We start from the raw sequence: 27,354 nt of genomic DNA, 5'->3' as shown, positions 1-27,354 counted from the left end.
AAATCTATTATTAAGAAACGCTATTTAATAATTATATCAACAAATAAATAATTTAGGACCTGAATTCGTTTTATATATTTTTTTTACCTTGTGGGCTATATAAATCAATTAAATTGTACCACTTTTTTCAGAAAATTATATATAATATATATATATATATACTTTATATTTATTTAGAAGCTTCGAAATAGTACAGTAAACACTTTGCAACACGGTGTATAAACTACAGAATGTCCTTGATATTCCATGGGTCTGTGGATAAACAATATTTTTTTCTTTTTCTTTTTTTTTTTTCCTTTTATGACCCACAGGTGAACATAACATGATCACAATCTGTCTTGTAAAGTTTGGATAATTTGGGTTAACACTTCATCACACAAAAAAAAAATGATATAAAACAGTCAAGTTTAAAACAGTGATATTGCATTTATAATGCATGTTCTATCTGTACGATTGGCTTCTTGTGGTGTTTAGAAACATCTAAAGGGCTCAGTGACGTTTTGGAGAAAGAAAGATATATAGTGCTGTAAACAGGCACACACTGATAAGTGAGGCAAGGTCGCTCGCCTCCTCAGTTTCTACAGTTCTTCTTCACATTTCAACTCATTTCTCAGGCCTGCTGAGAGCAGAAAGGTCCTTATTTTGGCCATGCCTTCAGCAGCAGACTTTCATCCCTTCTTTTATACCAGACTGTATGGCCAGGGTAATGAAGTTGAAAAGTTGATGCTTTTGTTGGTCAACTTGTGCAAATCATGCTGCTTCAGGTAAGTCCTGTAGCTCTGACTAGCATATCCTTTTCCGTGCTGAGAATGAAAAAAAGGAGACAAATCAGAATTTCCTAATTTTTGCCAAAAATATCTAAAAATAGCATATAAAATATAGTCCGATATTACGCATACAGCATTAACATCTATGAAAAAACCTACTGTGCTCTGGGCGGTAAGTCATTTGGGAATTTTTAGGAAATCGCAACCTGTCTCATCATCTCCTTACTAGCTACTGCTAATCAAACCTCTTACTAAGTGATATGTGGAGGGTGGTTTAGATCTATGCAAAGTCTCTATGACAATACCAGTCTATTGAGAAGGATTGCATAAAGCACTGTAAACATCATTTTCTAAAGCCCAACCAATGTGCAAATGCTTTCATCTGTGCATCTCTTTATTGGTTTAGAAGGGCTGAAGCTGGAAGTGGATTAAGGGATTGAGTGTGGATTACAGAATTGGCATTTCATATCCAAGTACCAATATGTTTAATGAAATTAATATTTTTAAGGAGGTTCGGTGGGCATTTGCCAACATCTGATCAATGTTCTTGATCCTTATTACAAAATAAAAAACCCTACAGCGAGTTTTCTTCGTGGGGTATGGAGCCAATTTGTAGTGGTAAATACATTTCCGCTTTCAAATGATTACTTCTCGATGCATGCAGAAAACATTAACGTTCATAAACCAAAGTGAAGAAATTCTGGCTCTTCGTGCTTGGGTTAAAGGGGTTGTCTCTCTTCAGTAAGTGGCATTTATCATGTAGAGAAAGTTAATACAAGCCACTTGCTAATATATTGTTATTATCCATATTGCTTCCTTTGCTGGCTGGATTTGTTTTTTCATCACGTTATACACGGCTTGTTTCCATGGTTACAGACCACCCTGCAATCCATCAGTGGTGGTCGTGCATGCACACTATAAGAAAAAGCATCAGCCTCTCTGGTGGCCGGGACCATGGGAGCTCACATAGGCTAGTGCTTTTTCCTATAGTGTGCAAGCACGGCCACCGATGCTGGATTGCAGGGTGGTCTGTAACCATGGAAACGAGCAGTGTATAATGTGATAGAAAAATGAATCCAGCCAGCAAAGGAAGCAATAGGGAGAATCACAATACAGTATTAAGTGGCTTGTATTAAGTTTCTCTACATGATAAATGCCACTTACTGAAGTGGGGAAGCTCAAATTTGGGATTAGTCTTTTTCTATTTGGAAGCTTCTGAGGTACCTTTTTCTTCTATCTGGGTAATGGATGATAAGCTAAATATTAATAACAGCAGACATTATACATGTACATGCTTTCTGAAAGCCTGGACCATAAAATAGGCAAATTTATACAAATTCCACATTGTAAAAAAAATTCCTGAGCAGATAACACCTTTAAAGAGGCTGGCTGGATGTTAAAAATGTATTTTAAAGGGCTCAGAATGGGTTTAAGAAAAATAAAAGAGGCAGTACTACCCTCATTAATTTCCCAACGCTTCCCATGTCTCCTGTTCCTGGTCCCTCTTGACTTGACAGCTCAGCCAATCATTGACTGCGGTGGTGATCCACCTGGTCATCCAATCACTGGCTGAGGATCACCACTACAGCCAGTGATTGGCAGAATGCCAGGGATAAGGAAGTAGAAAATGGCAGGAGACCAGGGAAGTGTTGGAGCAGGAGCAGTGGGGATTGGTGAGGTGAGTATTGCTCCTTTCATTTTATTAACCAATTCTCAACCATTCCTAAGAAATTTTCCACCGTTGGACAACCCCCATAAAGTCCACCACTTCTTGTTCTCTATTTCACTACAGTGCCTGTGCAAATATCATTACATTTCTGGCTGCAAGGGTTTCCTATTTATGACCCAAAAGGCTCAAGAAGTTATTGCTCCCAGATTTGGGAATATGTAATTGTGGAAGAAAAAAAGAAAGAAAACGAAACTCAAGCAATGCTGTGTTCACCATGCGTGGGGCCTACAGGAATAGCATTGCTGCCTCATTACGTGATTGACATATTAGCTTGCCTGTGAATCACGACTAGTATGTAATGATTTATTGTTGAATTTAAAGTGGCTAATTATATTTAGTGAATGAATAATATAATATTTCTTTAGAACTCTTCACGTAAAGCAGGGAGAATTTAGTTTAGGTCCCTTAAAATGCCGCAACTCTTTAAACCACAGATGAAAGATGAGTGGCTTGGGGGACATTAGAATGATCCTTACAGGCGACAGATAGAAGTATCCTACCAGTGTCATTATTGAGAACCTTCCTAAGGACCTTGCTCTAGACAGCCTTGCCTATTCTAAAGCACATTTGAAATTTACATTTACAAGTCATAATCTATGAAGATCAGTGATAAACAATAGGGCAATAATTGTCTCCTAGATCTCGTCTTCTGAGCGGTTTTATTTTTTCTACTAATACATTTATTTTCTGTAAGATTTAGACTTGGACTAAACAGTGCATTTTTATTATTATTTGTAGTAGGCTTATTTTATTCTATTTCCCAAATTCAACAAAAATGTGTGTGCCATATCTAATTAAATGAAGGGAATGATGGGGATTTATAAATATAATCTGGCGTGCTTTAGCCATAGCAGATTATGGAAAATCCATTTTCTTGAAACAGTTAAAACGCTAGCTCATTTTTTTCAACATTGCTTCCATAGTATGCCAGCGAGGGAGCCTATTGTGTGGAAAGTGAGAAATCACTGCTGCTTACATTTTTGTTTTCGACATTCATTTTCCTCTACATAGTTTTATGCATGTGTCAGGAAATCCATTTTGCTTTAAAATGTGTGAAATAGATGAAGACTCCATGCTGCCTAAGCCATCAAATTCATGTTGTGACAGAACCAGGGAACTTTCATAGCAATAATCCGTTTAAAAATCCTGACTTTAATGTGCAATAATGTCTACGACCACTGCATAGAGACTGGATGGAAACAAATTCCCTTAGATAACCAAGCTTCAAAGGGAGCGGAAAATCCATGTACCCTTCTAACCACAACACAAATTTAATCCCGGCATGGCACATTAGTAAGGATTTCCTTACATGGAAATAAAATGTATGCCCTTGCTGTACTGTGCTAATAAAATCTTAGGTATTACTTAGAACAGTATTTATGTATCTACACATACGACATAAATATTCATAAAATATATTGCTCTGTAGTGAAAACACAAGTGACTATCCATTTCTAGATAATCCAACATTGCTCGTTAGCCAATTCTGAATAGATATTTATGTCAGGGATATAAACCATTTTTTTTAACTTTATTTCACTTTTTTTTTAATGCTGGCCACCATTTATCATGTTGCCTGAAACACCTCCAAAATTATCATAGGGAAAAATCCAGTCTACCACACATGTATATTGCTCATATAGGAACCTGTACAGTTGTAGTAGTAGTCCACAATACAAAGTCAGCAGTGGCGTAGCTAGATAAGGCTAGGCCCCACAGCAAATTTTTCAACGGGGCCCGCCGCAGCAACTTCTTTGCAAACCCCTCCTCTGGTACAACCCCCACTCCAGTGGATAGTCAAGATCGCTGCTCCATCCACTCCCTACAGTGTCACTGTAGATAATGTAATTTTACAACACTATTGAGGGGGGTCCTCCTCCTGGGTGGGCCCCTTCTTAGTTCAGGCACCAAAGCAGTGACTTTCCCTGCTTCCCCTATAGCTACCCCCATGAAAGTCGGACATAAAGGAGTACAGAGACAGTTCCTTAGGCCTATTTCACACTTCAGTATTTTGGGCAGTGATTTCCATCAGTGAAGAGGGCGAGGAAGAGAGTGAGCTTTTGAGATTTTGTACACCAGATCTTGGCATACAGTAAAGCTGGCATCGATTTTAGATTGTTGCACGTCCTACTAGAGGAAGCAACAATCTTATGTAGACGCCTGCATCTCCACATACGTTTGCAGCTTCCTCCAGCAACGCAGGCACAATTAAGACCAGTGTCTAAATCCAGGTGTGTCCCTACGTTTTTGGTGGTAGCCTTGAACTGTTCAATCGGTCCTTTTTGTTTTCTATATATATAGATCAATTTTCTCCTATTTTTTTATCCACTACACTTTTGGCGGCAGCCTCGCACTGTTCAGTCGCTGCATAGGGTTGCAATCTGTATATGTCAGTTATCTAGAGCAACAGGATCTTCTAAAAATACATAGACTATCATTTATATCCAAGTTTAAAGGTCCTTTTACACGAGACGACACAGCAGGAGATTGCCAGAAAGGAGTTGTTCCTTCCCCACCATCACCTGCTTGCCAGCGGAGGAGACCGCTACATTCACATGGGAAGGAGCGATCGCTAATGCTATTGCTCGTCCCTATACTGACTCGTTTGCTGACAGCAGATTCTGTTTACACAGCACGATCTGCTGCCAGCAAATGATAGTTTTTGTGTCTACATGAATGATCTATTACCCAATGAACCAGCATTTTGCTCGTTCATCGGGTAATTGCCGGCACTTTTAGACCACCAGATAATCGCTAACAAGCGTTCCTATGAATGCTTGTTAGCGATTACCTTGCACATTTTCGGCCCATGTAAAGGGCTCTAAAGTCCTTGAGAATGAGCTAAACTTACTTGTACAGCAGCAATATGTATTAATTATGGAGATGTAAAGTAATGCATGCAGTACATGGCATTGTAATCTATTTAATTACAAGTGAAACGGTTTTATCCAGAGGGGATCTGTAACCAGGATACACATCCACTCCTATGAAACCCTTGTACACAATCATCTTCAAATTTATAGAAGTTTTTAAGAGGACCTTTAATGGAATATTCTTTGCATAATTAAGTACTTTTACTTGCGGGGTACCCTCTGCTGATGCTGCCATCCTTGTTCTTTTTTTTTCAAAAACCTCTCGTTCACCCCGCTGTGCCCCCCTACAGTTTTAGCGCTCAGTATGTTAAAACTGAGCATTGATACAGGGAGGAGGAGACGCCAGGGTTTCTCAATGGGCGTCTCCTTCTCCCTGGCAGTCCAATCGCAGCGCAGTGCGTCACAGCCAGGGAGAGGGAGACGCCCACTGAGAAAGCCTGGCTTCTCCTCCTCCCTGTACCGATGCTCAGTATTAACATACTGCAGGGGGGAACAGCGGGGCATGGGAGGGGTATTTGAAAAAAAGAACAAGGATGGCAGCATCAGCCGATGGTACCCCGCAAGTAAAGGTACTTAATTATACCAAAAAAATACCATGAAAGGGTCCTCTTTTAAAAAGTAAAGATCTTGCGACCATCATCTGAAATAACCCTGTGGGTTTTCTACGCTGATACTCAAATTAGTACAAATTCTATCAAAGATACGTAAGTGGCTGTCTGGGATTAGAAGCAAGGATCTACTTTTTTTCCAGAAACAATTCCACTTTTGTTCAATTCAAGGGAACGGAACTGCGCTGCAATACCAGGCACAGACCATAGACAATAATGCTGCTTTAAAAGCTAGAGTCGAGTAATTGCATGTGACTCTAGTCTATATACAGAACACATGAGGGAATGTAAGTATGTATTAGCATTGGGCATTTGAGTCCGAGACTTTTGAAGAACTTGACCCTGACATGCTCAAACCAATTATAACAACCATTGTAAACCAGACCAAGTCATAACCTCTAAAATATCCCTGTGACTTCAAGCAGAACATTTCAGAACGAAATCCGGCTTTACAATTGTTAGCAGAGATACAAACAGACAAGGTATGTGCTTCCGAGTAAATGTAGTGCTGCTTTGGTTTGTTTGCTGATGGGATTCATTTCATTTCCATTACTGCTCATTACATTTTCAGTATACTGTATAGGGTTTAACCATAAATTTGTCTCAGCAACTAGAATTTCTGCAAAAGCAAATACATATCAGAGTAATCAATGCCAATATCGAATGGCAGAAGATGGTAAACGTATTTAGAACATAATCATTTAAAGGGATGTCTAAAATCGGGGCAAAAATCTCTTTGTGCCAGATAGAGGGCTACTCTAGTCCAAATAAAACCTATCACCCATTTCTATAAAACAATAACCTTCCTTCTAATCTTATATGCCCTCTCTAGTAACTGAGCTTCTGTCTGCTGAAACCACAAGGTCCTTCTCAGAATGCAAGTCAATGCATCTTACTTATAGAATGCATAGATCTTATACGTCCCGTTAAATCACTGCTAAACTGTTGTATGATTCATCAGCGTAGACCTCGAAATGGAGCCAGAACCTCGAAAGAGCAATAAAAGGTTGAATGTGTCTATAAACTGGAGTTTACAGACTTATTCAGTCACATGTAATGTGGCTCAGGAGCGAAAATGAGATCATATAATATTTCGATAATTGGATACGAAATGTACAAAGCAGTAATCTTACTGAACTGCCAATAAATTCACGCCGCCTCATTTTTGTGGTCAACTGACCTTTTTGGTTTCTATATTACAGAGCCACCGGTAGTATTTGGATAAGGGATCGTGCCCACGACCATTGGCTGTTTTGCATTCTGCAAATTTCTGATCCCCAAAACACAGATAAAAAATATGAGTCGGATGCAGACTCAATTCAAGGTTTATGGGGGTGGGGGGGGGGGGGAATATAGTACTTGTGTTGTTTATTTTTAAGCCTGCCTTTGGTTTGTTAAGTGGTACTCGGTTTTATTGAATTTGGCGCAAGTGCGATGTGGTTTAGCCACTGTCTGTGCGCCAGGGGATTGCCTGTCATGGAGATGCAACTTTTTTTAGGCATTTTTTAAAAAGTCGCACATCTATGGGACGCAACACTGTTTTAATCTGTAAGTCCAACACACTTTTCACTCCACTTTTGAAAGTGGCAAAGCTCATCAAATTTTGCAAAAATGCACAAAATGTTGCACTCTTGTGACCTTTTATGCCGCAAAACTGGTGTAGCAGATTTGATCAATGTCTCCCTACGTTATTATACACTTGGTGGTCCTCATTTATCAAAACTGGCTTTGCTGCTCACAGAAACTACGTATTTTCCGGCGTATAAGACGACTGGGCGCATAAGACGACCCCCAACTTTTCCATTTAAATAAAAATCTCATTGTTGTAATTAAAAATATACTGTACTATTGTTAACCTCACCTGTGGTTTACCGTATTTATTGCAAAAAAATATAGATATGCAAATTACCAGTACCTTTGTGCCCAAGGGGCTGTCCCTCCGCCGTGTTGTGCCCCGAATCCTGGATCTCAGCACCGCCCCTCTCTTAATTTATTCACTGCACTTTTTTTTTTTTATCTTCTGAAGCTGCTCGTAATCTAGCGCATGCACAGTAAGTTGGCGCTGTCTCCTCTATTCCCTCCGCCCTCACAGCAAGAACGAGCGAGTGCTCTAACTAACTGCGCATGCGCGAGATTACAAGCGGCTTCAGAAGATTTAAAAAACTGAAGTGCAGTGAATAAATTAGGAGAGGGGCGGCGCTGGGATCCAGAATTCGGGGCGCGGCTGGGCACAAAATGGCGACAGCCCCTTGGGCACAAAGGTACTGGTACTTTGTAATATCTCTAAAATGTTTTTTTTGCAATAAATAAACCACAGGCCTCTCCTCCGCCCCTCTCTCATCATTGGTGGCAGCGGGCAGCACAGGGGGGAGGGAGGGACTGCTTCCTTCTCCCCTGTGGTGCCTTATACCCGATGACCCCCAATAATTTCTAGTGTTAGAAAGTCGTCTTATACGCCGGAAAATATGGAAATATCTGGGGACTGATCACCTCTTCTGACATGTCTGTTTTAGTAAATATAATACTCGTATTCTGCATGAAATTTTTTTATTGAAGTATCTATTCTTTTCCATCAACATGGGGTTTTTCCTCTGTCATTATGAAATTTATGGATAAATGTATGAATATATTGAAAACTGGGTGCAAACCATTGGGAGTGCGTACCTATTCATTCTGTCCAAACAAGAATATATATATATATATATATATTATGAAATAAAAAAAAATATCAAAAAAATAAAATACAGTCGTTTTAATAGAAAACCTGTGAGGAGAAGTAGTAATAATAATAATGATGTTGCTTTTATGTTTTTATGATGCCCGTATGTTCTTTGGTATTTTCTTTTTCTCTTATCCCTTTCATCATGAGCAGAGTAGCACAGCAAAATAACGTGATCCAACAGATGAAAACAATCGGATTAAGGTAAGATAACCCAATGAAAAAGAAGCCAGCGTAGAAGCTCGTGTTCCTTGCTGGCATTTTGCTTCCTCCGTACTGAACATTGCCTTGGGTACACTTGTTAAAGACCAACAACATACTTGGACTCCTTGTACTCCTATCAGGGAGGCTAGTTACATTTTATTAGGCTCACTCTGAAAGAAGGGAAGGCTCAACTGCTAATTGATGGCATAGCTTTCTATATGCAGTATTTCGACAAGTCCTGTCAGCTATAGTTTATGTACAGTTTAATGGATTGCATAAAATGTGAGCTGAAACATCGTACTCCTTTAACATGTTTACACCGCAGGGCTAACTATAGGCTTTCCAACTCTATTGCCCCCATGAATGAAAGTACTTTCTGCTATTCCTTGATAGGGAAACATGGAAAGTGTTGGAAACCTATTGACTGTGTAAAAAATGCTTCTAGACTTGAACTTTGTTATATTAAAAAAAGGCATATGAAATAATACAAATCAATATAATGTATATTTTCATGTAACTGTTACAACAGAAAACAGAAATAAACAAGGAAACCATAGATCGCAAAGAAGTCACTAGTAAAATGAATATGTGATGATTAATGATGAGCGGCAGGGGTCATATTCTAATTTGCAATATTTTGCGAATATTTCGTAGAATATTCGCAAATTCGAATATTCGTTATATTTTCCGATTTTTTTTACTCGAAAAAATCGGCAAGGTAGTGATCGTGTAATATGCAAATTTCCGTAATGCTAATTTTTATCGCTAATTTTTCAATTGCCGAGTAAAAACATGATTCCTCCCTGCTTCTTGCTTCTTGGCCAATGAGTCATAGCACTATATCGAATATATTTGTTTTTTCAAATATTCGTAATATTCTAAAACAGAAATATATAGCACTATAGCGAATATTCGAAAAAAAGACGAATATAGAGCAATTTAGCTAATATAGTGCTATAATCTTTTTTTTATAGTTGAAATTTTTTTCCAATCTGGACTTCAGATGAGAAAAAAATTACAACTATTAGACAAAGAAGATTATAGCACTATATTAGCTAAATTGCTCTATATTCGTTTTTTCTAATATTTGCTATATTCCTCTATATTCTTGTTTTAGAATATTATGAATATTCGAAAAAACAAATATATTCGATATAGTGCTATATATTAGTTTTTTAGAATAGTCATCATTTTTCCCATATAAAGTCACGATTCCTCCCTGCTTCTTGCTTGTGGGCCAATGAGTCATTGGCCCACAAGCAAGAAGCAGGGAGGAATCATGTTTTTACTCGGCAATTGAAAAATTTGCAATAAAAATTAGCATTACAAAAATTTGCAATCAACACTACTCCTAAAGTCAAAGATATTGCAGCCTTCTCATTGGCCCACAAGCTAGAAGCAGGGAGGGATCATGTGTACTGATTAAAAAAAATCTTGAATATTTGAAATTACAAATATATATCACTATATTCTAAATATTCGCTAATTTTCGAAGTACCTATATTCGCGATAAAAATTCGCAATTCGAATATTCGTGATCAACACTAGTGATGATAACTAGAAGTTCCTTGAAACCACGTGTTACAGTAACTAATACATCTATATACCGTTAGGATCCATAGCAATGTGGGTAATAATGCAAAGCAGCTGCACCGGAAATGTGTGACCGGGCAAAACTTTCCCGGCAATATCAGCTGATCGCAAAGGCTGTTTTCATTAGAGAAGGCGCTGTCACGGTGAGACAATACATATGGTAGAAATATTACAATTAGTTATGCTTCACAAATAATTAAGGTATTACGGGAAAAAATATAAAAAAACATTCTGCTAAAGAGGTAAATTCTAAATATTACTGAAAGTTTTGATGTATTCGGTTGCTGCAAATACTCCCGGTTTCTTCCAAGATTATCTAGACTAGATTACAGCTGTCTGATCTTCTTGCAAGGACCTAACTATGCATGCTCCAGTAATCTCATTGTGATGTTTAGGAAAAGTCCTTTCAGCCCTAGGGTTCCTTGAAATCAGTCTTCTAAAAGATGCTCGACATGTGGTACTAAAGTATACATTCACTGATCAGGATACATTTTTTCTCCCTCTAAGCCGCTGCACAGGTAACTACACCGTTTAAGAATGGAATATGTATGCTATCAATGATGGCAGGAGGAAGGGCTAGCAGAATGGTAAACTATGTACTGTTGAATGTGTTAAAAATGTATAAGGCATAAAGCAAATTATGGTTATAGAAAAAATGAAAGGAAAGAAGAGAGCATTCAATGCAGAATCTGTAACCTACAATGGGCTCTTTAAAGTAATGTTGTCCTCTTATATGCCAAAGAGGTCCATGGCTCCCCTTAGGCACCAGGACCTGGGTGACACTAATCCTCATACCTGTTCTGTAGTCTCTGAATTGGGAGAGGTGGAAATGTTGTGATATACTAATATGCATCATGACCTCCCCTCAGCTCTGCCTACTAACAAAAACCAGACACGTCCCTTACATTGTTGGTGTGACCACTCAGCCAATCAGTGGACGCAGCAGTCACGTGTATAAATGTCATGTGACTGCCGAGGCCAGTTATTCGCTGAACAGACACGTGGACAATACATATGACTTGATTCGTTTTGTCTGATGGACCCTGAAGCCCCAGGGATCGGACCTGAAGAGCTGTAACAGAGGGGTCTTTAGAAGATACATTATATTTTTTTCTATGTATAATAACTCTGTCGGCTTCTGTCAATTTTTAAAGGGGTTATCCAGGTAAATATAATGATGACCTATCCTCATGATAGGTCATCATTATCACACTGGCGGCGGTTCGAGTCCAGGCCCCCCACCGATAAGCTGTTACAGGGAGCTGGCTCCTGACAGCTTTCTAAGCACGGTGTCGTACATAGTACAGCGACTGGGCTTGGTATTGCCGCTCTTCCCCATTCACTTCAATGGGGCTGAGCTGCAACTAGGCCATGTGACCGATGTACGGTGGTGACGTCACATGGCCGCGGAAGAGGCGCTCACAGAGTGCGGGGGTGTAGGACCCCCATTGATCTGATAGTGATGACCTATCCAGAGGATAGTTCATCAATAGAATTTACCGGATAACCCCTTTAATCCTGAATAACATTTCAGAACAAGATGATATGCAACTATTTGGATAGAGTCAACGAACCCTTCCAATGAAGGGTTCTCTAAGACCTGGAAGAGATGATGTATAATTGGTCACAGGCAGACAAGTCAGTAGTTGAGATTTTCGTTTTGCTGACACAACCAGGTTTATCGGTGACAACGGTCCCACATGGCCCGGGCACAGAGCGCCCCCGCACTAAGTTATGCGATTCATACAAGCAGCATTTGTGGCTCGTAAATGACTCACTGTCTGTAAGAACTGTATTTTTAATGGGCTTAAATTATGTTTAGCATTAAAGCAAACTGTGTTTTCCTAGCTAGCTTGTGGTGGGAAGGCAGTGGATATCCTGGCGAAGGCATTGTTTATTTCCTTTGGGTCTTTAATGTGACAACATAGATAATTATTAGCTGTGTGCACTTTCATACAGAAGCACTTCTTTGCTTCTGAAAAACAAAAAGTACAGTAATAATAATTTCTTTACCTGCCACGCACCGGCACGGTTCATTGATTTAAATAGTTTCTTACTTGTCTGTGTAGGAGATATTAACTGTAAAACATTCTCTTTTGTGCATTTAATGGATTTCAAATATATGTATAGAATCTAAGACACCAGAAGTTCTTCACCCCTGATCCATTACCATTAATCAGACTGCCTCAGACAAGAGAGCAGAAATTAGAAAAATCTTGCCGTCTGACACTACTCACTGCTTTACTTCTAGTGCACTATATGGCTTTGAAGTTGGAATCCATTGAGTCTTCAGCCCAAAAATGTGAGACAACTGGTCAGATTCCTAAAAATCGGATTTTAGGAGAATTTTTCAAATATATATATATTTTTTTCAAATTAGCCTTTCCAAACTATCCAAAATTCCCCATGAAAGAATATATAATATATTGTATACAATAAAACTGGCTAAATGACAAATAAAATATATGGCTATCGAACCATCCATATGTGAAAACCTTGCATGTATACTAGTGATGAGCGAATTGAAGTCCACAGAGTGGACTTCGATCTGAATTTCAGGATAAATTCGATGTGCCGTGAAGCCGAATTTACTTGTGCTTCGCTGTAGCAAATCGATTTAACTGAAATAGTGTAAAAAAAACAAAAAAAACCTTACCTGATCCATTTGCTCGTGATGGGCCGGCCACCAGGATCTTGCTTGAAGATCTTGGACGAAATCCCAGCGGGTGTGATGATGTCATCTCAGGCCGCGCAAGAAAGATGGCGGCTGCTGGTCCGTCACGAGCAACTGGATCGGGTAAGTATTATTTTTATATTTTACACTCTGTCATTTATATGAGATGCCGCAATCATGCATGAACGCGGCATCTGAGGGGTACAATGACTGGGGGCGGCACAATTGCCGCTCCCTGTCATTACACCCGCTAGTTACAAAGAAATGCGCTTCATGACGAAGTCATTTGTCACAAAGCAGATTTTTTTTTTTGTAAAATTCTGCGAATGCATATGTTTAAGATGTGAAGATGCTTAAGCAGCATTTATCAGGAGAAGGTTTATTCTTGGAGGCCAAAGTAACCCACATACTGTGAGTCATGTCTAATTCAGCCCCAATTTACCTTAGATCACCTCTTACACTAAGACAAACTGATGGACCTAATGCTTTTAAAACCGAAATGACCAAGAACTTTATTTGATTTAGACTCGGATTACGGTATTACCTGTCACTATCACAAACATCAATTTCAGCATTGTTGCACAACCTCTAGTTGGGATAAATTAGAATTATTACCATGTATGCACATTTACAACCATTTGTTACTGCTCCAAGGAATCTGCAATATAAATGAGGCATCGTTACAAACAGTCTTGGTTAAAAGGTTCATGCCATTTTATGTATACAGCCTGCGTGTCTCTAGGGTTACAAACTGAAAAATAAACCCGTGTATGGTTTGAGCCTACAACCGTACAGTATATTTATTATTCCCTCTTATTACTACCATGCTCTCCGTAGTCCCTCCATCTCGTCAAACTCTACTCTATGTCTCCCTAGTATATTTTTATACACAGTGATTTTGGCGTTTGAAGTTTGAGTTGAAGATTTACAGGTTGTGCAGTCAAGTGTAGTAAAGTGGCAGCATGTATAGTAAGAAGATAGGAGCGAATTGACGCAAAATCGGAAAAAAAAAATCCTAATTTTCATGTTTGGTAAATTTGCTATGTTCAAGCTTTCATTTGCTCATTAAAAACAATTGAATCAAATCTTTTTAACATATATTAATATAAATAGTACGTAATATTCGCGCTAATGCTCCACTCATAGAGGGAAATCAGGAACCCATTGTTCTTGTGATTGTGGGGGAAGGAGGGGGGGGGGCGGGGGGTCCCACAATCCAATATTTGTCAACAACCCTCTGGATAGGTGATAAATCATTTTTGTGGGATAACCATTTTAAAGACATAAGGATTGTATTCATAAAAAAAAAAAAAAAAAAAATATATATACTTAAAATAAGGAGTCGTGCTGATATTTTGCAAATAGTCTTGCATAAATGTGAACTGAATTATTCACAAGTTTAAAATTAATTGGCAAGATTACAATGAGCATATAGATGCTAAATACAATGCTTTAAGGCGGGTTTAACACCTTTCATTTTTCTGAAAGGTGGAATCTGATTGGTTGCTATGGGCTACTAAACAAGTTTTTCTTTACACCAGTTTTAATAAATCTCAAAATCAAAGTTTTTTTTAGTGGTGTTTTCGTACACATTTGCATTTTTTCCAGCAATTCTTTTTGCACCAGTGTTTTTTGTAGTGTATGTATTTATTAAGAGGCAGATTTCTGGCCGTCTGTGCCCCAGAAACTCATGTCTACACCAGTTGGCATAGACTTTAGCTGTAACTTCCACCAGTGATATAAATCTAGCAGGCCGGGCAAAGCTCTGCCCTTCCCACTAAGCCCACCCTTTTTTTTTTGCCACTTTTTTTTAGAAAAGTGACAAGAAGCTGAAAAAGTCACAAATTGTGGCACAAAAACAGCATGCATCATAATTTGCCACTTTTTTACACCATAACAGTGGTGCAAACACATTTTGTAAATACCCCTAACTATGTGCAAAAAGTGTTTTTTTTTTTTTTTTTTTTTTCCCCCCGGTAAAAATAATGTCAGGGATAAAATCTTGTGTGTAAGGTCCTTTAGGGTGGGTTCACCAATAAGTAATGGCTGGTGTTTTTCAGCACTTTTTTCCGCAACAATTTCAGATGTTAGCTGAAGGTCTGTGGGGAACGTATTGTCCATATTGCCACCTTTGCTGGCTTGATTTATTTTTCCATCACGTTATACACTTCTCGTTTCTGAGGTTATGACCACCCTGCAATTCAGGAGTGGTGGTCATGTTTGCATACTATAGTTTTTTTCTAGTGGTCGTAACCATGGAAACGAGCCGTGTATAATGTTATGGAAAAATAAATCAAGCCAGCAAAGGAGGCAATATGGACAATCACAATACATTAGTAAGTGCCTTGTATTAACTTTCTCTGCATGATGAATGCTATTTGCCAAACTGAGATAATCCCTTTAAAACTACCTGCACACAAGTCCAGGCTTAGGGTACTTTCACACTTGCGTTGTTGGATTCCGGCAGGCAGTTCCGTCGCCGGAACTACCTGCTGGATCCGGCAATCTGTATGCAAACGGATACCATTTTTAGACGGATCCGGATGCGTATCCGTCTCACAAATGCATCGCAATACCGGATCTGTCTCTCCGGTTGTCATCCGGAAAAAACGGATGTGGTATTTATCTTTTTCACATTTTTAAAGGTCTGCGCATGCGCAGACCGCAAAACCGGATCAGTTTTGCCAGATCACTTGGGTCCGGATCCAGCATTAATGCATTTCAATGTAAAATAATGCTGGATCCGGCATTCCGGCAAGTGTTCCCGGAATTTTGGACGGAGAAAATACTGCAGCATGCTGCAGCATTTTCTCCGTCCTGAAATGGCAAAAAGACTGAACTGAAGACCTCCTGATGCATCCTGAACGGATTGCTCTCCATTCAGAATGCATGGGGATAAAACTGATCAGTTTTTTTCCGGTATTGAACCCCTAGGACCAGGGGTGGGCAATTATTTTTTCGATGGGGCCACATGAGAAACTGAAAATATTTTGGAGGGCCGGGCCAAAAGGCTAAACTCAATACTGCATAAAATCAATTGTATTTCTTTATAAAAAGCAGTAAATATCATTGTTGGACAACTGGTACGAGTACTTGTTATAGTTAAACAATGAAAAAGTGAGGTTGCCTTACAAGAAAAAAATTCAAATTTATTAAACAAAATTTCCCAAAACAATGAACATTTTTCACTATTTGTGACTCATATTAGTGAAAGCCATTGTCCCCCTGTGAATCCAGCCATTGTCCCCTGTGAATCCAGCCATTGTCCCCTGTGAATCCAGCCATTGTCCCCTGTGAATCCAGCCATTGTCCCCATGTGAATCCAGCCATTGTCCCCTGTGAATCCAGCCATTGTCCCCCTGTGAATCCAGCCATTGTCCAATGTGAATCCAGCCATTGTCCCCTGTGAATCCAGCCATTGTCCCCTGTGAATCCAGCCATTGTCCCCTGTGAATCCAGCCATTGTCCCCTGTGAATCCAGCCATTGTCCCCTGTGAATCCAGCCATTGTCCCCCTGTGAATCCAGCCATTGTCCCCCTGTGAATCCAGCCATTGTCCCCCTGTGAATCCAGCCATTGTCCCCTGTGAATCCAGCCATTGTCCCCTGTGAATCCAGCCATTGTCCCCTGTGAATCCAGCCATTGTCCCCTGTGAATCCAGCCATTGTCCCCTGTGAATCCAGCCATTGTCCCCCTGTGAATCCAGCAATTGTCCCACTGTGAATCCAGCCATTGTCCCCATGTGAATCCAGCCATTGTCCCCTGTGAATCCAGCCATTGTCCCCCTGTGAATCCAGCAATTGTCCCACTGTGAATCCAGCCATTGTCCCCATGTGAATCCAGCCATTGTCCCCCTGTGAATCCAGCAATTGTCCCACTGTGAATCCAGCCATTGTCCCACTGTGAATCCAGCCATTGTCCCCCTGTGAATCCAGCCATTGTCCCCCTGTGAATCCAGCCATTGTCCCCTGTGAATCCAGCCATTGTCCCCTGTGAATCCAGCCATTGTCCCCTTGTGTACAGAACACCCCCCCGGCCCCCCCATCATATACAGAACACCCCCCCCCCCCCCCTTACAATAGTACACACCCCTCCCCCCCCCCTTGCCTTTAGAAACGTAATGCTCAGAGATGATCAGCCATGTGTTAGTCACACTGACTACACACAGCACAGGGGGAGGCGGCCGCAGCTTCATGCTTGTCGGCTCTGTGACTGTCAGTGTCAGACAGTCACAGCCGATACTATGAGAGCCGCGGGCGCTGTGCTGTTACAGAGAAGGGAATAATTGCGGCCGGCCGGGTCCCGGGTACGGCTCGCACGAGGCACCCCCCCCCCTGCTGTGTCTTACCTAGACAGTACTGCCGCTGACGCTGCCTCCCTGCCACCGCGCCATGCCACACGCAGCACGCCGAGTCGGAAGTCCTCTTCATTCGCGGAGGAGGGGTATCGTTGCTTGGCACGCCTCTGGCTCCGCCCGGGGGCCGGATTAAAAGGTCCGCCGGGCCGTATACGGCCCGCGGGCCGTAGTTTGCCCAGGTCTGCCTAGGACGGAACTGAATACCGGAAAAGTTTAACGCAAGTGTGAAAGTACCCTTACATACTGTTTTTCCGCCCAAAATCCAAACCAAAAACAGTATGTGTTACAAAAATACTGCACAAAAATAGCACGAACAACTGACATGCTGCAGATTTCTAAATCCACATGGCAGGTCAATTTCCCCATGGAACAAAATGCAAAGTGTACATGAGATTTGTCTAATCTCATACATTTTTCTGGTACTGTATTACTCTGCACATAAGAAGCGGGAGTAATCTGCAGTGTTTGCAGGTAGCCTTTCATCATCAAGCACAATACTATGTCTCATAGACTGGACTTGGGGAACCCTGGGGTAGAGCAAACCTCCACTAGACTCTGAAGCAGTGGAACTATGTTCTGGAGAAGAAAGCAAGGAGAACATTACTTGCCTGACTGCATTGTGATAACTGTAAAGTTTGTTGGAAGAGGGATAATGATAAGGGGTTGTTCTTCAGGAACTGGCCTAGGCCGTTAATTTCCAGTGTAAGTAATTTTTAATGCTTGAACATACCAAGATATTTTGGACAATTGTACGCTTCCAACCTTGTGGGAACAACTTGGGGAAGGTTTTTGTGTTCCAGCATGATCGTGCCCCGGTGGACAAAGCAAGGTTCATAAAACCAGGGTTGGGAGAATTTGGTGTGGAAAAACTAAAATGGGGACTGCAAGCCAGGCCCTCTTGTCCACTGACATCACAAATGATCTTCTGGATAAATAGTCAAAAATTCCCACAGACACGCTCCAAAATCCTAGCATAGTGGAAGCTGTTTTAGTTGTAAAATGGTGGAGGGGGCAGCTTCATATTAATGCTAATGGAGTTAGAATGAGATGCTATAAAAGTTCCTGTAGATGTAATTAGTAGGTTGTCCATAAAGTCTACATAAAGTGATCTCAGTCCTACTTAAAAACAGCCATATGTCAGAAGACATTGAAGATTGATACATAGTTTTATGGGAAAAGATTCAGTAAAACTTGCAATTTATACATTTATGTCTCTGATTTGTCTAATTTACCTGTGAAAAGCTCTCATTATTCGGGGGAGGTGTTATTAGTGATTAATATCATTCTCTGTGTAAGTGTGTATACAGAAACCAATCACTGATAACACCTCCCCCGTGTGCAAAGAGCTTTTCACAGGGTGGTCTTAAAAAGCAGAGAAGAAAATGTAAAAACTAAATTCTATTGTGTCAGAAACTGTGAAGCACAAGAGAAAGCACAGGAATGTCATAGTATCATGATACTACAGTACTCTACTACTTCAGGTCCTAACACTCCTCCATGATCTACCATCCCTGAGAGCTAATAAGTAATCCTATCTAGCCAAGAGTTGGCAAGGTGGGCACACGGATGTATGACCACTTCTTGTGACTGTGATAGGCGGTCAGGTGGGGACCAGGTGGATAAACATTTTGGATATATATTTTAACCTATGTCAGACAGCCATGACACAGCTGCACTATGGCATCTGTATTATGGCTGGATGACCTGAAACTAACCCCTGTAAACTCTATGATTATCTAAGGGTACTTTCACACTTGCGGCAGAGGGATCCGGCAAGCACTTCCGTCGCCGGAACTGCCTGCCGGATCCGTCAAAACGTATGCCAACTGATGGCATTTGTAAGACGGATCAGGATCCTGATCCGTCTTACAAATGCATTGAAATGCCGGATCCGTTTTTCCGGTGTCATCCGGAAAAAATGGACCCGGCATTTATTTTTTTCACCTTTTTTTCGGTCTGCGCATGCGCAGACTGGAAGGACGGATCCGGCATTCCGGTATTTTGAATGCCAGATCCGGCACTAATACATTCCTATGGAAAAAAAAATTCCGGCAAGTGTTACATTTTTTTGGCCGGAGATAAAGCAGTAGCATGCTGCGGTATTATCTTTTGCCTGATCAGTCAAAAAGACTGAACTGAAGACATCCTGATGCATCCTGAACAGATTGCTCTCCATTCAGAATGCATGGGGATAAAATCAGGTATTGAGCCCCTAGGACGGAACTCTATGCTGGAAAAGAAAAACGCTAGTGTGAAAGTACCCTAAGTTTGGTCCATTTGAACCACAGCGGTCAGACTTTGCGGTCTGAAAATGAGCATGATGCTAATCCCTCTCAAGAGGAGTCAATATTGCTGTGAGGCTTGCTCTGTATGATTATGAATATACTGCCTGCTTATTTTAATTGAAAAAGTACCATTTTGGATGAATTTTCTAAACTGACTCCACTCACTATTTATTTCTTTAGTATATAGATTATATTATTGCAATCATTAAAGTCTACCTAAAAGTTCAATCAATTTTTTTTAAAACTGTTACAAATAAAATCCTAATAATAATTTTTTAACAGTTTTATTATTCCATTTTATTGTTTTTCCAGCAGGTCCCTGGTGTTCAGGCCTTTGTGTTTTCTCTGCAGCGAATAGCCATATATACTGTAGAGTGTACGGATTCTGCAGTGAGCACTGTACTGGCAGGAGCACACATCGCTGCTCTTGCCTGTGCCCGCTCTTCCGAAACCTCTGCACAGCACATCAGTGTAGGATACCCTGCACCGATGTGCTATGCCAGGCTTTAGCGAAGTGGAATAGGACAGGCACATTGCTGTTCCTACCTGTCCGTGCTCCACTGCGCTAAATCCTATGCCGGGCTTTAGCGAAGTGGAATAGGACAGGCACATTGCTGTTCCTACCTGTCTGGGCTCCACTGCGCTAAATCCTATGCAGGGCTTTAGAGAAGTGGAATAGGACAGGCACATTGCTGTTCCTACCTGTCCGGGCTCCACTGCGCTAAATCCCGGCATGCACTGATGGACGGAGTGGGCACAGGCAGGAGCAGCTATGTGTGCTCCTGCCAGTATGGTGCTCACTGCAGGGCATATTGAAAGTCAGAATCCATATACCGTAAAAATCACTACAGTGAAAAACGCTAAAGAAAAGCTCAAACTTCAGGGACCTGCTATATAAATATAGTAAAATATCGTACAAAAATTATTATTAGGGTATTTGTAACAGTTTTTAAAAAAATATTGAAGGTTGAGGTAAACTTCAAATGTTTGGATTTAATAAATACAATAAAACAGATTAAGGAGGAAAGAACTAAAACACAATAAAGAAGCACAAATGTCTAAGGCTACTTTCACACTAGCGTTTTTCTTTTCCGGCGCTGAGTTCCGTCCTAGGGGCTCAAATCCGGAAAAGAACTGATCAGTTTTATCCCCATGCATTCTGAATGGAGAGTCAGTCCTTCAGGATGCATCAGGATGTCTTCAGTTCAGTCTTTTTGACTGATCAGGCTTTTCAGAAAAACGTAGCATGTTGTATTTTTACCTCCGGCCAAAAAGCCTGAACACTTTGACTGAACGCCGGATCAGGCCTTTTTCCCATTGACTTGCATTAACGCCGGATCTGGCGCTGTGTGTTCAGTCAAAACGGATCCGGCTTTTGCATGTTAACCCCGAAAAATGTGAAAAAAAAGTTAAAGTCCATAAATGGCGGATCCGTTTTTTCCAATGCATTTTTTCATTGTGATCAAAATCCTGATCAGGATTCAAATGTAATCCGTTTTCACACGTTTTTCCGGATCCGGCGGGCAGTTCCGGTGTCGGAATTGAACGCCGGATTAAAACAACGCTAGTGTGAAAGTAGCCTTAGAGGATCTAGCGCTTCGAAATTCATGAAAGTAATTAAAAATAACAAACTTAAATTTGGAGATTAATAATAAGGAAAAGCTGGAAATATAAAATCTAGCTGAATGCTAAAAGACGTCTGCTCTGTTCATGGATTGGTTTCATTCGGATCCACCAGGCTGTTCTGTGACGCTACTTCTGTCATTAAACTATCAGATGGAATTGATTTTTAACATTTATTGAATCTCGGGAAGAATGTTTCTCCTTGTGCTCCCTCTACTGGTGATTTTGAGTGTAACGTCATTTGTAGCACGCCGTACAGTAAAAGTAATGAGAGCCTTGGGAGTATTAATCAGTAGATAGATACTAAGTACCATTTTGACAATTTTATTGGCTGGTGCGTTTGGCGCTATTGAGGCCTTCAATAAAGCCATTATTGAATGTGCTGTAGCTATAATTACCTCTTGCGCTGGCTGAATAACTTCTTCCTTTGTGTAATTCTCATCAGCAGCATTCAATGTAAGGCACACAGCACGGCACCTTGACATGCATGATGCTATGAAGCTAAATGAGAGGGAGGACGTAGTGTGATCTCCGAAATATGGTGAGGGGTTTAACAGCGTGCAGGACACACGCATATTAAACTGATGGGTTTGAAGAGGAGGTGAAGGTTCTAATAGCTACAGGCTAAAATGGAGCTCGGGGAAATGTAGGACATTATGCTGAGCCATAGCTAGGAGCCACAGTGTATACAGTCTACTAAAAGGAACTGCAACGGGATGAAATAGATTGTAATGTCATGTTTCAGTACATAGATTATAAAAATACCCAAAAAGTGGGCTCAGTTATGAAGATCTTAAGTGGAAAAAGAAAAATAATGGTCCCTCATTCAAAACATGTACAAGAGCCACCACCTACCATGTGCCGGGGTCCATGTCAACTACTACCTCTACACCCCGTATAGCTGCACCTCTCTCCTATCATCAGGAAAATGTAGTCTTCATTGTGGCAGGTAATCTGATGGCCTACACTCAGGATAGACCATCAACGTCTGATCGGCAGGAGTACAACACCTTGGATTTGTTCTGCAGTAGCTCCGATGCCTGAAGTTGGCACCAGAATTCCACAGCTCCATCCACTGTGTGGTGGACATGGAAGTGAATGGGAGCAGTGCAGCAGCTACCACCTCTGTTTACCACACAATGGACACGGCTGTGTAGTACCAGCACCGGCCACTGCAGCTGGGCGTTGGACCCCCGCCTATCAGGATGTGATGGCCAATCCTGAGAATAGGCCATCAGTAGTAAAACCTTGGAAACCCCTTTAAAGAGGCTCTGTCAGCATGATCAACTCTCTTAAACCAAGCATAGTAATCATGCTGTTGAACACAGCATGTAGCGATATCATTACTTTTATCTTTATGCAAATTAGGCAGTTCAAGCACTAAGGGGCCGACATAGCTCTTGGAGCACCACTACTGCTACGCCCCTGTCTAATGGTGCCTGCGTTGTGGCTCACTGGCGGCAGGCAGTGTACTAGTGTCTCCTAGAAATGCATGATTTTGCTAAAGCGCTGTAGCCGATATGTAGACATTCATACAAAATTATGTCTAACATGTAGGCATTCATTCAAAATAAGGTCTAACATACAAGGCATTCAAGGAAGTGAACGTTATGTGGGAATGAAAGCTTACCTTGTGATCCTCCCAGCAGCAGCGCTCCTCTGCTGCGGAGGAGAGAACCTGCTGGGAGGACTGAAAGATAAAGGGTGTATTAGACTGGCAGACAGTCTGCTAGATCATCACTAACGGCAGTGTAATACTGCCACTGATTACCAATCTTTCAATAGGTTTAAAAATCATCGTCTGCTGGCGGCAGATCGTGCTGTGTTATCACAGTGATTCAGTATGGGGACAGTATGGCATACTGTGGAGAAGATCTCTGCAGGTAATAGCAGTGGTCTCCTCCACTAACGAGCAGGTGATTGCAGAGAGTGAATGCTTCCCTCCCGACAATCGCCTGCATAATACAGCCTTGAGTATTCTCTGCTTCCCACACAGTGCCCGCTCCATTCAATTCCTATGTATTAAACCTTATTCTCATTGAATGTCTATGTACTGGTCACAGCGCATTAGCAAAATCCTAGGGGAATGCGTGATTTCTCTAAAACATACTGCACCATAAACTGGACCATCAATGATTACTGCTGAGCCACAGCGCAGGCATCACTAAACAGGGCTATCTTGTCCTGTCAATCAAAGGGGATGGGGGAGTGTGCTGAGCACTGAGGACTGTAGCAGGAGTGGTGCTCCAAGAGCTGCACTGGCTCCTCGGTGCTCAAACTTCTTAATTCGACAAAAAGATAAAGATATCTCCACAATGCTTCAAGCTAAAGAGAAAAGAAGGATGTTGTTTTCATCAGCATAATCAACCCTAGCAGGCGATATGCCTGGTTTAATAGGATTGATCATGCGGACAGAGGGTCTTTAAGGGATCTTATTCTACAGTGGCAATGCTTTTTGGGCACTGTGGAATAAGTGGTGCATGGGTGTCCCATGCTGCCCGGGAGCAGATGCTGGCTGGTCTAATGTTCTGATCACCACAGTGAGAAGTGATATGATCAGGGACTGGGGAATCTTTGTGCCGTCAGCCCTGGAGGCCCGGACAAAAACCAATTGTCCGTACAATAAGCCTCCTGTTAGAACACACTAAATATTGTCCTAAAAGTAGCCTGTGTCCAAGCAAGATCGATCGTAATGCACAGAATTAGCACACAGGAGCATGCCTAAAATAAGCAAGGTAAATAAACATGAATCCCTTAATGGGAATTAAGAGAGCAATAATTTTTTTTAATTAAAACTAAAAAATAATAAAAATCTTCACATAAAATGTAGACAAAAATTTAAAATCCCTAATATTCTTCCCCATACAATGAACAAAACCAAAACCCTACACTAATCAGGCCTCTACACAATCATAATGACCTGAATTAGTTTAACATTTCAAGAGTCTACAGTCATATCCATGTGAGGCTAGACTCACATCACCGTTTCATTTTCTGTTCTTTTGATCCGTCAGAAGAATAGAAAACAAAAAAACGGATCCTTTATTTTGAGCATATGTTATACCTATTTTACTTCCATTTTAGCCATTTCCGTCTGAGATTCATTATTTTAGACGGAAGAAAAAGTACCTTGCGAAGGACTTTTTCTCCCGTCTAAAATAATGGATCTCAGATGGAAATGGCTAAAACGGATGCAAAATGAGCATAACTGATGCTGCAAATAATGACGAATCAGACGAACGGAAAACAAAAGGGTGATGTGAACCTACTATAAAAAAAACTGAAAAAATAAATAAATAATGAAATGCAGAAGGGCAAAAAAAAATAAAACAGTGCATCATTAAAAGGAACCTGTCACCAAGAAAATGCAGCGCAATCTGCAGGCCGCATTCTGAGCTTTGAAGTCATGGAGGCGGGCCTATCAGTGATTGACAGGTACCTCTGCTTGTACAGTCATAGAGGGAAGGCTGTCAATCACTGATAGGACCGCCTCCTTGTCTTCAAAGCCCAGAATCAGTAGGAATTAAAATTAATTAAATATTGGATCTTTTTCCATAAATCCATATATCAATCTGCTCAGCTCCTCCTGCTCTATAATATGCTGCCTGCAGCTCAAATACCGTGGTCAGCATGACATGACAGGTTTTGTTATTAAGGGGTTAATTACTTGGCAGAATTAATAAACCAGTTTTGTACCTAAGGTTGGGTTCACATTACGTATTTATCATCCGTAATGCGTTAACAGATGTCTCAGACTGATGCCATACCGAGGCATCCGTTCACCGTAGACTTCCATTGTAAAGAAAACGTATGCGTTTTTTTTTACCGGACTCTGCAGGATAGAAATGCGTGGTGTGCTATGCTTTTGTATCCTTTTTTTTGTTTGTTTCTAAATGTATATGTTAAACGGATAACAAAAACGTGATGTGAACCCACCCACATCAGTGTTCGGTCAGTGCGGCTCTAGACACAGAACAGGAGCAGATCCTGTGGAGGCTCCAATCCTGGTTTTGGCTCACAATCACTGACCGAACACTGACTGTGTGAATAAGGGCTTGTTCACAAGAACGTATGGGTTCCGTTCCGTGCATTAGGGCCGCAATTAGCGGTCCGCAATGCACGGAGAACGTTCATGGGGCCCCCGGGATGGATCCAGACCCATTCAACTTGAATGGGTCCGCATCCCTCCGTTACGCAAAAAGATAGGACATTTTCTATCTTTGTGCAGAACGGATGTATGGAACAGAACCTGACAGAAGCACTCCGCAGTGCTTCTGTGGGTTTCCGTTCCGTGCTTCCGTTCCGCATCTCCGGATTTGCGGACCCATTCAAGTGAATGAGTCCGCATCCGTTATGTGGACTTCACATGGAACGGTGTCCGTTTAGGCTCTATTCACATGTCCGCAATTCTGTTCCGCATTTTGCGGAATGGAATTGCGAACCCATACATTTCTATGGGGCCACACGATGTGCTGTCGGGATCCGGAAATGCGTATCCGCACTTCCGGGTCCGCAATTCCTTTCCCCAAAAAAATAGAACATGTCCTATTCTTGTCCGCAATTGCGGACAAGATTAGTTATTTTCTATTAAGTGCCGGCGATGTGCGGTCCGCAAAATGCGGAATGCACATTGCAGGTGTCCGTGTTTTGCGGATCCACGGATGTGTGAATGGACCCTTATTGTGGATCCACGGCAACGGAACCCATACGTTCGTGTGAACAAGCCCTAAGGCCTCTTGCACACGACCGAATGGCTTTTTCAGTATTTTGCGGTCCGCAAAAAACGGATCTGCAAAAAATACGGATGACGTCAGTGTGCATTCTGTTTTTTGCGGAACGGAACAGCTGGCCCCTAATAGAACAGTGCTATCCTTGTCCGTTATGCGGACAATAATAGGACAGGTTCTATCTTTGACCAGAACAGAAAAAACGGAGATACGGAAACGGAAGGCGAATCCATTGAAATGAATGTTTCCGTATACGGAACGCAAAAAACGGAACATAAACGGAAAGAGGCCCAAGGCTTTACTCTGGATCTCCACTGAAGTAGATTAGCAGGTTCTGTGACAAGGCCCAAGGTGAAGCCGGAAGGACCTGCCTGCGGTCAGCCATTTGCTGCCATTGTAGGCAGGTGAGAACCTTTTGGCTGACACCATGAGCTCTGTGATGCCAATCATGTGCTAGACTCTTTCAATTTACAGACGTAAGTGGGTTAATTGTTAATTTATGAGACAATTCAGAGATCATTAAGCCGACAATGCATCATATGCTTCTGACTTTAGCGCGGCTGTATTTTTCCCAGCGTGCATTTATCCATTTTAAGCTGGGTCACCTACATTTTGGGTTTTTTTTCCTGATGTTTAGAGACAGGCAGATACAAACTTGACAGATGACTCCAGTACGCCAGCATTTAGCTAGCCATAGATAGCGAGATGCCGCTCTGTTTCAGAGATGCGGATCTTTTTTTCCGCTAGAATCCAAATTGCTACAATAGGAATACTTGATTAGCCGCTTATTGCAGATTGCTATTTACATGCTACAAGTCAATGGTTTTGATCATCAGCACAAACGCCTGATAACTTTTGTATGCTGCAACAGTCTGGAATCATTTAAAAATGATGTTATATGCAATACATACTAAAATTACATCTCCCGACTGTTTCATTAGCCAAATTATGATTGAGTCTAAGGCTATATATTTGCATTTTTTGCCATAAAATCAAAGTTTTAGTACAACTGTTAATACTGTATATGTTATTGTATATGAAGTATGTGTTTAGAAAAATAAATAATAAGCCTTTTTGAAAGCAAGCTAGTCCATTCATTTAAATCCTACCCAAATATGCGATTTTTTACCGTCCTTTGGACAGTTTTTTTAAGAACCCCTTTCCATTTCATAGGGCCCCCATTTACCAGCTGCTTG

The 27,354-nt window shown here is 41.1% G+C and overlaps 1 protein-coding gene across 1 annotated transcript in view; it reads right to left on the bottom strand.

Moving 5' to 3' along the window:
• Positions 1 to 203: 203 nt before the first annotated feature.
• Positions 204 to 27,354, bottom strand: part of PCDH10 (protocadherin 10) — a 66,050-nt gene continuing 38,899 nt past the window's right edge. The window contains exon 5 of the mRNA XM_040418448.1: positions 204 to 803. Coding sequence (XP_040274382.1) covers positions 784 to 803 — 20 coding nt within the window. The 3' untranslated portion in view covers positions 204 to 783. The remainder of the gene's footprint in view (positions 804 to 27,354) is intronic.

Source organism: Bufo bufo, chromosome 2, assembly GCF_905171765.1.
Source record: "Bufo bufo chromosome 2, aBufBuf1.1, whole genome shotgun sequence".
Taxonomy (NCBI): Eukaryota; Metazoa; Chordata; class Amphibia; order Anura; family Bufonidae; genus Bufo; species Bufo bufo.
The sequence above is the reverse complement of the archived record's forward strand: the minus strand, read 5'-3'. Positions and strand labels throughout refer to the sequence as shown.